Source organism: Hermetia illucens, chromosome 2 (assembly GCF_905115235.1).
Source record: "Hermetia illucens chromosome 2, iHerIll2.2.curated.20191125, whole genome shotgun sequence".
NCBI classification, from domain to species: domain Eukaryota; kingdom Metazoa; phylum Arthropoda; class Insecta; order Diptera; family Stratiomyidae; genus Hermetia; species Hermetia illucens.
The window spans coordinates 173893630-173904829 of NC_051850.1; the positions used below are offsets into that span (position 1 = coordinate 173893630).

Genomic DNA, 11200 nt, shown 5'->3' on the forward strand with positions numbered 1-11200 from the left:
TAAATTGCAACGGCTGGATTCGCTCCAAACACTTCTCCAGAAGTCTTCTGCCTGATCCATATCGAGGTTGCTTTCCCGACCTGAGTTGGTGAGATTTTGGTAGAATCCCCATTGGTTCTGGAAGAACAAGGTGTTGTCTGCCCTTCGCTGAAAGCTTTTTTGATACCTACGGATGCGATTGGAGCATACCGCAAGTTTCTGCTTCAGCACCTCGAGGATTCCTTCGATTGACATATCATTGGATAGATGGTAGTTTCCAATGATGTTCGCAACGCATCTATGCACTCTTGGTGATGGATTTCCAAGGAGTGCTTGCGTCACACGACCAATCTCCTTTCACAACTTTTCGACTCTTTTGTTGAGTCGAAACACCCAGAACGGTAAAGTCCTTCTGCACATACCTCTGTTATTCGCTATAAGATGTTGGTTATGGAGACGAATAACCGTGGCAACTGCAACGTAGATCAGGCTGTGAACCTCTGTAGCAGTAATCTCGCTAGCCAAACGATCAGCCAAAATTCTGTCAACGGCATTCTGATGTTAGTAGTTGCCGAAGTAAACTTCAGTTTTGGGATCTTTGGCCTAGCGTCAGGGAGAATCTCAGCATACTCTGTGAATGCGGTCAAAGCCTCATTATAAATTGGGTCGACATCCCCAGTTACTAAGCTTCTCCTGACTACTGGATTCATGGAGTGCCTTACAGGTGGAGTACTTATGTTACTCCTTTGACTATTCCGGTAATTTGATGACTCCAGCCCGAGCTCAAGTGAAACCTCTTGGAAGATTTGTTGCCTAGTTGGTAAGGCAATTTGGTTGTTATTCACGATCACCCGGTACTGGTTGACGACGTTCTGTTCCGGAACATGACTTAGCTCCGGAAGTCGGGTTATGAACGCGTCATGTAGTCGATGTCTGTACCCTGATGGATTCCGTTCCAAATCCGTGACACGGTAATAGGCGCGGACGATAAATTCGTTGAGTTGGTTCGTCCAAACCATACGACGCCTAGGTCTCCCGTCCCTGGTGGTTGACGGCATAACCGCCAAAACATCCAAGTGCGAAGAGCCGCTCTGATGTTGTTGAACGACCCTTAACCGTGTTGGGTACTGTCTTCGTGTCCCTGGGGTCCCATTTAAAGAATTTAAACAAAAGTCCCCAATTTTATTCCCACGAGTAATGGGGAACCAGTCAGCCCTGCAACAGAGCCCCAATGTTGCAATGCCCCATGGTTACCTCCAAAGGTAGGGAAGGTATTTGGAGGGGAGCCGCTGAAATACAGTGTAACGTCACTGCAATTCATCCGATAGGCGCGTCGATCCCTTCACCCCGGATTACGGATTTGTTAAGGAGGTTTACTCCCCCTGATCGGGAAGAATCGGTAAGGGAGGACGAACACAAAGGGAAACGTTCTGCTTGTCCGCGGCTACTTATTTACAAGATTAACTTGCGATATTCGTAGCTGACCCGGTGGGTCATGTCATTATCCGCAACCCATGACACGCGCCTGGTCGCATGCAGCTCTGCGTTTGCAACTCAAGTGAGGATAAACCTGGTACGCCAGGTATATATATATATATATATGGATATATATGGATGCTTTTAAGAATTATAGTATCGTGTCCAAAGAAATCACTGATATTTTCCTTTAAGGAATATTTACTTTTATTACCAAATCGAAAATTACAATGTCCACTGCTAATTTTTTCACAATTTTGCAGTAATTCGTCGGCTTTAACTTTATTGTAGCACCTGAATTTCGGGCTTATTCAAGCAGCGCAAGTGTACGTGGAACTTGGTACACACAATTGCTTCAGGGGGTCGAAGATTGTAGTACCTTGACAAGTATAGTTTTGATTCCGAAGGACATTATTGTAATAATAACAATAAATGTACCTGTAAAAAAAAATTATGTTAAATTGAATAATACAAGAAAAAAAAAGCATAATGGTGTCACACTGAGTGCAGTTGGTCCCAAGCAAGGGAAATTTTCCAGGACCTGAACAAGGACCAGAGGCTGTTGAAGGAACATCAGCAATACAATCCGGAGCAGTCTGAAATTTCGGCATAGAAATATGTTGTTATATAGTGGCAGCAAACGTTAACGATTTACAAAATACAAAAAGGACGTCTTACTTGCGAAGGATCTACACAAAAGCTTGTTGCACTGTTACTGCAAACTAGTCCATCGGGACATGAACCGATGGTTGTGGAGGGTGTGGTTTCCCCAAAGCAGAAAGCGAAGGAAGTTTCGTTTAGGCAGGCTACCCGATTGTTGCGGTCACATTTACCACACTGTGGAGTACATACTGCTGCGTCACTGAACCAATCTCCAGATGTACAGATTGCGACATCTTCAGTGCAAATAGTATCTGTCGGACAGGTGTAGGTATCTCCTGAGGCAACACCTGAAAAATGTTTTAAAATTATTCAGATTATTAGGAAATAAGTTAAAGCTGGAATTATACACTGTAATAGACCTAAGGGAAGATCAAAAGGCCATCCTAAGTGGCCGAAGACGACCTAGAGGGAAGAGCTATCCCAAAAACCTAAAAAGTTGGCGAAATTGACTGTGAAGGACCGCCTGCAAATACTGAAGCTCTATTAAAGTACTCGGTTGACACGTTCTTGCACGCCTCTGTGCTAGCCAGGCTCAGAAATTTGGGGGGTCCTTTGAGCGCTTTGATCCCTTATGTGTTATTTGTACAAAATCAATGCGTCCATACCGATGCGTGGGTTCGCACCGGATCTAAAAATGACACAACGAAGAAGGGAACTCGGGACGGCCTGACTAAATAAACTAGAATACGAGCTACACCTGGAAATTAAAAAAATGGCTCGACCGCGCTTGGAGCCGTAAGTCTTTGGACCCGAGTGCCGCGATATATAGGGAAGATCCACGACGGATCCCAGTCCCGATCCTTGCTGCTCTTGCTTCAGATGGTCATTGAGGTGCGGCCCCTGAGGTTCCCTCCCATCCTTGACACCGTTAAGTCCGTTACGTTGGATAACTGCCAAGTTGCAATCCAGATCCATTTAACACAGGTCTATGGCGTAGTGGAGATAACATCATCCTTTGAACCCCGATGCAGCACATGATATATTGCCGCTCTGACGATAGCTACTAGTTTCTCGAAATCCGTGAAGGGTAAGTGGAGTGTGAATCGAAACTCTGCACACTACTCTGCTCATCATCGTGGCAGGCAAGTTAATGCTCCTCAGGCTCGTTTCACTCATATACGGTTCCATTCGGTTCAGTTTGTATTCGGTCACTATCTCAAACAAGCCGAACTGAATGAAACCTTTACACACATACAGGATTTCTATTCGGCAAACTGCTCATTTCTCCCAAATAGAATCCGACAACTTTTAACATCCATGATTAAAATCCAATGTGAGGTCAAAACCTAAACTGAACCGTGCGTGTGTCAAAGCCTGATTGGTTTTTGTTCCCTCCGCACGAATTCGAACCATACTGAAACCTGAAACCTTTTTGTGTCATGGGAGCATTCTGGTCTATACGGTTTCAATTAGGTGTGGAAACACCGTTTCACAATTGCCAGCAGCAACCTAAACTAAACCTTAAATGAACTGAATAGCATGAAACTGTATACGTGGGAGACGAGTCCCATGGACCCCCAAAAACCTTACGATTAACTGTGGAATTCTTTTTGTCATGACGTACACTATGTTATAACGGAGCGCCAGGGCGTTGCGCTCACTCGAACTTCCCATTATCAGAGTTTTAATTTCTTTGGGATCGTCGATCAGTCTCCATGTTTCCGCAGCCAGGACTTATAACGTCCTTTTAGGATGTGGCCGACAATATGGCAGCCCAGTGCTCATGATTCGTTTGTGGAGAAATGAAGGATGGCAAAAATAATCCGTATTGAATTTGGTGGATTGGCCCGCTGTTCCCCTAGTAATAGACGCAGAAATGACACGCGGTCAAACGTAAGTGACAGTCAGATGATGGTGGTTTTCCACGCCGATGGCTGCAGAATTTCTTTCCCTCCGTCTTTTTTATTGAAATAACGTAGACTGGAAGTATTGAATTTTAACTGAATCTTTTTGCCGCTGCTGCTAGTTTAGGTCCGACATAACCTAAAATGTCGTCTGGTCGAAGAATGTGAATCGTTCGACACGGGAGGCCTCATATAGTAGTCTTGGCGCTCGTTACTACGTAAAATCTGCCTTAACATGCTGACCAATAAATAACACTAGCGAATAGAAAAAAGCAAGTCTTAATTATTTCAAAAGGGTTACAGGTATTTGTGTCGAAAAATTGCTAAATAGCATCTTTTTTGGTATCGGATCGACCTGTTTGTGGTGCATATGCGGTGAAGAAATGAGTCGGGCTTCATCACTTAATCAACAAATCGCTCGACTTCTCTAATGGCGTCATTGAAACCTTCAGTAATGGTAATGCCAACACCATATTGAGGTGCACCAAAATAGAGAAATTTGTAGCTATTTTTAGCGCATTTGTGTTCTATGTCACAGGTATTGGCCTTTCAATCTTGACAGTGCCCAGGAGTCAAGAACCTTTGCTTATATCGACTGAGAGACTGTCATTAGGTGGGATTTAGCAGCGAAGAGACTACAACTGGGGTAACTCCAACTATAACGATTCATTTCTTTTCCTAATCACATAGTATACTGGTCCCAAGCCCAGGTAAAGGAGGAGGGTTTGAGGCAACGTACTCTGTACTATCCTCAGTAAAACAAAAATAAAATGCTGAGATCAGGGAAAGAGATAAGTAGAGTATAGTTGGAGTTATTCTACTATGCTAAATCCTACCTGATCTCTCTTGGTGACAGGCCCCGCGATAGGTCGACCAAGAAAATGCATACAATGTCGTTACAAACATGATGATCGGATTGAGTCACAAGCCTCGGAGAAATGCTAGGGCGTCCACCTCAGTCGACGCGGCAGGGCGGGCCCCGGTCCTGTCCAGAAATGGGCAAGGGTTCTTGACGCATGGACGGCGTCTGCACGTTAAATGTTGGTACCCTAACTGGAAAGACGGAGGAACTCGCAAGAGCCCTTCAGAAAAGGTGCATTGACATCTGCGCTCTGCAAGAAACCCGATGGTCTGGTGCCAAAAGCTGCGACATTGAACGCGAGCGCGGTAAAAATGGCTACAAAGTTCTCTATTTTGGTAACCCACACACTCAATATGGTGTTGGCATTGCCATCTCAGAGGATTTCCGTGATGCCATTAAAGGTCGAACGATTTGATGATCGGCTGATGAAGCTCACCATTATATCAGCTGATTGCACTATTCACTTCTTCACCGCGTATACACCATAGACAGGTCGACCTGATGCCGAGAAAGATGCCTTCTGGCAACTTCTCGATGAAAAGACTTGTCACGTGCCTGCTGACGATTACATAATCATTGCCGGCGACCTTAATGGTCATGTGGGTGAAAAGGCCATGGGGGAAAGGGGTTCGGAGCGCGCAATGAAGGTGGTGAGCGTATAATCGATTTTGCCAACACCCATGACCTTGTACTTATGAATACATGGTTCATCAAACGATTGTCTCATCTTTCCACATTTTATAGTGGGAACAATAAAACGCAAATCGACTATATTCTCATAAGACGCCAACATTTTACCACTGTCACTGATTGCAAAGTCGTTCCCTATGAGACCATCGCACCTCAACATCGGCCGTTGATTGCGTCCTGCGAATTAAGCCACCGATAAAACAGCGTGAGGAACGCACTGGCCCGCCGCGCATTAAATGGTGGCGATTTGGTGAGAAGAAAGAAGAAACGGTCTGACTCATACGATTGCCAACCATTACGAATGTGGAAGAATCATGGAACCAAATGAAAGACACGATTCACAAAGCGGCCTCTGCAACCCTCGGGGTCACCAAGCCGGGTAAGCGGTACATCAACCGAGATACTTGGCTTTGGAATGATGATGTTGAAATGAAGGTCCGTGAAAAGAAACGCCTCTACCACAAATTTCTCGACGATAAAACACCTGCTAATTGGCAAATTTATAAAACTGCCAACCGGGAAGCAAAGGAAGCGGTCGCTGTCACCCGAACGAACCATTTCAAAAATCTTTACGATAAACTGGACACTCGGGATGGTGAGAGAGATCTGTATCAACTTGCTAAAAGCCGTGATGAACGCACACAGGATATCGAACACTTCTGTTGTGTTAATGACAAGGACGGTACTTTGCTTACCAATCGTCGAGCCGCAACGGATAGATGGCGAGAATACTTCGAGTAGATTTCAACTGAAGAATTTGCTCATCCTCCACTTCCACAATCATTGCCGACATTTCGAGCAGTTCCACCAGTCAGCGCAACTGAAGTCGAGGAGGCAATAAAACAAATGAAATCGGGGAAAGCAACAGGACCTGACGACATGGCATCTGAGCTCTGGAAAGCGAAGAGCTGGGATCCAACACTGTGGCTCAGTGAATTCTTTAACCGGGTTATTCAGGAAGGAAGAACACCATCTGACTGGCAAGAAAGTACCACTATTCCAATATGGAAAAAGAAAGGTAGCCCAGCAGAATGTTCAAATTACCGTCCGATCCGGTTACTTTCCCATACCATGAGGATTTTTGAACGCATTCTTGACAACCGTATTCGCGAAATCGTTGAAATAACCGTGAATCAAGCCGGATTTGTCAAGAAGTGCGGAACTACTGACGCAATACACGCTGCGCGGTTACTCATGGAGAAACACCGTGAGAAGCATCGCCCTCTTTACATTGCCTTTCTGGATCTAGAGAAAGCGTTTGACCGTGTACCACACGAACTCATCTGGTATGCTTTACGACAACACTTCGTGCCAGAAGAACTCGTGCGCTGGGTTCAATTGCTCTACCACGATCCGAAAAGTAAAGTTCGAAGTATGGCGGGTGTATCAAAACCGCTTCGTGTCTCTGTTGGTGTTCATCAAGGAAGTGCCCTCTCACCACTCCTCTTTGTCCTTATTATGGACACCGTCACACGGGATATCCAACGTCCAGCGCCCTACACACTGCTTTATGCAGATGATGTTTTCCTAGCATCTGATAGCAAAAATGATCTCGAGAAACTTGTTCAAAAATGGAATGATCGCCTCATGCAACACGGTCTCAGATTGAATTTAAACAAAACTGAATTTTTGACGACCGATCCCCATGAAACAGGCACAATCACTGTCAGTGGCAGTGATCTGCCCAGAACTGAGCGATTTAAATACCTCGGGTCAACGCTATCAGCCAATGGAGAACTGCGTTATGAAATTGCTTCACGCATTAACGCAACCTGGATGAAGTGGCGTTCCACAACTGGTGTCCTTTGTGATCGACGTATCAACGAACGTCTCAAATATAAAATTCACCGCAATGTCGTCCGTCCAGTCACTCTCTATGGCTCTGAGTGTTGGACGACTATAAAAGACAATGAACGGCGTCTTGCGGTAGTGGAGACGAAGATGCTACGTTGGGCTAGTGGCGTCACACGTTTAGATCACATCCGAAATGAGGATATCCGCGATCGTTATGGGGTTGCACCGATCGTGGAAAAGTTCCGAGAGAGGCGTCTTCGATGGTATGGTCACGCAATTCGTGCAAACGAGAATTCACTTGCCAAGATTGGTCTGAACATCGACGTCGATGGTAAACGACCAAAAGGCAGACCTAAGCAACGGTGGCTTGATACGCTGGATGGGGATTTGAAAGCCTCGAGATTGCACCCAGATTAGGCATTCGATAGAGCCAAATGGCGAAGCCGTTCACGACGAGCCGACTCCGCTTGTGAACGGGACAAAGGCTGAAGAAAAAGAAAGAAGATTTTACTAAGAATAGTTCAAAGTACATTGCCTCAAATCTTTCTCCTTTACCTGGGCTTCAGACCAGCATGCAATGTAAATAACATGAGTCTACATATTTGAAATATATTATATAAAATGATGATGATCTGAAAATAAAGTAATATTAATTCCAAAACCAGGTAAGCCCACCTATAAAGATGCAAAAAGTGTAATTTCTTAATGAATAGCACTGGCAAGGCTGGTAGATGGTCACTTCACTGCGGGCAACATGCCTACCAAACAGACTAATTTACGGAGATAGCACTCCACCAGAGATTCCTTCTGGGTCTATTGAGGCAATATGTCTTCAGGGTGGTTCTGGGAGGGATTCTCTTTTCCTTGTTGGCCAAACCACTATGGCTTCCAGAGGACACAAAGTTCTTTGCACAAGCATTTGCGGACAATCTAGTCGTAGTAGTTAGCGGGAAATTTTCGGACACCAGATGAGACTGCATAAACGCTGTAGATGGTCAAGGGGGGGGGGGGGGGGGGGGGGATTCGTTACTTTTCTCGACCATAGCCATCATTCCGTAGCCTACATAACGACGAAATCTATGAGCGATACCAGGATCGTCCGGTTGTGGATAAAATCCGGCTCAATAGGTTACGGTGGGCGGGTCACTTAATCCGTATGGATGAGGATGATCCAGCCCGGAAAGTCTATAAGGCCAATATCTATGGGAGGAAAAGAAGACGAGGCAGACGCTGCCTGAAGTGGAGCAAAGGTCAGGACGCCAGACAGCTTTTAGGGATATCGAATTGGTGGACCTCGGCGGCAAAACCGGGATGTCTGGGGTTCCTTATTAAGGCAGGCCTAGATCGGATACCGATTGTTGCGCCGCTGATGATGATGATGATAGCCATCGCTGCATCAAGCCTTCTGGTTGTTTTCAGTCAATTTGGATCTTCCAACAGGTCAATCGTGGAAGTGGATCGGGCACAGAAGTATTTTTAGAAGATTCGATTATAGAACCAGATGACCTCTCGGAGAAAATACGGCGCGATCTGCTCAGCCCTTAGACGAAGGTACTTCGGAAAGGTTTTCCTCAACAAAGAATCTATGCAGTCTTTGTTACGGTGGACGTTCTCAAATTCGAAATAGATTGTAATAGGCGATTCCAGAGAATAGTACAATGGGTCTAATTTGTGAGACCTTAGTACTTTGAACGGCGGCACCCTCCAACCTCTGAATCTATCTCTCTACTAACGACAAAACTACGTAGAAATCAAAATACATGTGGAGTATCACAATTTCAGCATAGTTAGTCTAGCGAACTTAATAATAGAATATTACATTTCCTTATTATTTGCCATGACTTAAATGGCAATAAAAATTGTTACAGCAAAATATTTTACGATACCCAAAAATAGAGATAAACTTAAAGAGAAAAGAGTCATTAAATTAATGTTTATTTGAAAGCTTTCCTCTTATTGTAAACCTCTCAAAAAATATATATAATTTGAAGAATAAATAGAAGAAAAATGATTGAAAGAAATTATTTGATAAAGATAAGATTAGGTGGATTACATAAAAAAGCTTCGTAATTAAAATTAGCATTAAATCAAGGCTGAAACTTCCATCTTTCTTTTTTTATAGAGTATCAACTGAAAGTACGCCTAATTCTTTTTTTTTGAAAATATTAACGCAATTGGGTATGTTTTTTTTATCTAATTATGGATGTAGAGATAACTACTGACGAAAAAAAGTACGAAAATCATTGCCTTCATTCCTGAGCTCAAACGCTTTGTGCATACCACGCTAAGGTGAAGGATCTACCTTTTGCAGGCTTGTTGAGAGGGAGGTGGAAAGGGGGGATTCCCACTCGGGTCCGGAGCTTTCTAGAGGGCGCGAATAGAAATTTTAATGAAAAAAGGTATAATAAGGGGGCTTGCACAATTTTGGTGGTTATATCAAAACCGCTTCATGTCTCTGTTGGTGCTTATCAAGGAAGGGCCTTATCGCCATTTCTCTTTGTTCTTGTTATGGACACTGCTGCACGGGTCATCCAACCTCAAGCTCCCTATAAATTGCGGAAGATGTTTTCCTAACGTCTCATGGCAAAACTGATCAGGTGCAACTTGTTCAAAAATAAAATGATGGCCTCATGCAACACGGTCTCAGACTGAATCTAAAAAAACCAGAGTTCTCAACGACTGACCCAAATAAAAAAGGCACAATTACTGTCAGTGACCTTTCCAGAACTGAGCGGTTTAAATATCTTGGATCAATGTTATCAGCTAATGACGAATTGTGTTATGAAATTACTTCATGCATTAGCGGAATCTGGATGAAGTGACGTTCCATAACTGGAGTTCTTTTTGATCGACGTATCAACCAACATTTAAAATCGAATATTTGCAGCTGACTATAAAAGACAATAAACGGCGCTTCGCGGTAATGGAGTCGAAGATGTTGCATTAGACAAGTGGTGTACACGCCATGACCGCGTCCGAATTGAGGATGTCCCTGATTGATAAGGGGTGGCACCGCTTGACACGCTGGGTGGTGATTTGAATGCTTCGTGACCTGACGACCCCGCTTCTGAACGGGACAAAGGCTGAAAAAGAAGGATAACTTAGTTTCCTCAAATGAGCGAGCGCTTGCGATGAATAATAATGAGAGAGAGAGAGAGGCTAAAGTGAGAAAAATGCCCAACTTTTGATCAAAAGAGGTTGGAGGAATCGTTAATGTATTGACCAGGGATTACTAACTCAGCTATTAGCAGGCGTATTCTTAGGTCCCTGGCGGAACTGAAGAGTAAATTCACTATAGATTGTTTTGCTTACTTTATTTTTGAAGGGTATTTGTGTGGTGTTGTGAACAGGATGTTTTTTCGAAACAGGCCCACCATGAAGTGCGAAGTGTAGGGCGTGTACATGTTATTGCTTCCCTTTTTATTACCAATTTAGGTGATGAGGCGATTGAATCATCTGTGCAAAATCGAAGCTGAACTAGAGGCATATTTTCACAATATCGACGATCATATAGTTTACACAGTCCACATTTGACTTTATTTATATGATTTTAGTATCTTAAGAACTATTTTACTTTCGCATTTACTTACCATCAAAGCAAAGTTGAAACTCAGTTTCCGAAATACATGCAGCCTGCGATGTACTCAAGCAAACTCCACATTGTGAATATGATATTCTTACGAAGCAGGCAATAGTGCACACAAACTTTTGATGAAATCGTTATAGTTTTATTGTTTTAATTGATTGATACTAAGTTCAACTTACAACTAGAATTAGCCTCATCTTGTTATTCAAAGGGGATTAACTCTTTAAACTCTTAAGCTCTGCAAATCAACTGTATCTGATCATCACTTTCTTGCGTCTTAAATTAATGTCTTATCTACGGAATTTT

At 43.7% G+C, this 11200-nt stretch overlaps 1 protein-coding gene across 1 annotated transcript; it reads right to left on the reverse strand.

Annotated features, from left to right (window-relative positions):
• Positions 1–1668: 1668 nt before the first annotated feature.
• LOC119649054 lies at positions 1669–11200 on the reverse strand. The gene is made up of 5 exons (XM_038051032.1): positions 11074–11200; positions 10899–11013; positions 2134–2405; positions 1957–2051; positions 1669–1893 (listed from the first exon to the last, which is right to left on the reverse strand). Exons 1-5 carry the CDS (start codon positions 11089–11091, stop codon positions 1767–1769), a joined length of 627 nt encoding a protein of 208 aa, XP_037906960.1. The 5' UTR covers positions 11092–11200; the 3' UTR covers positions 1669–1766.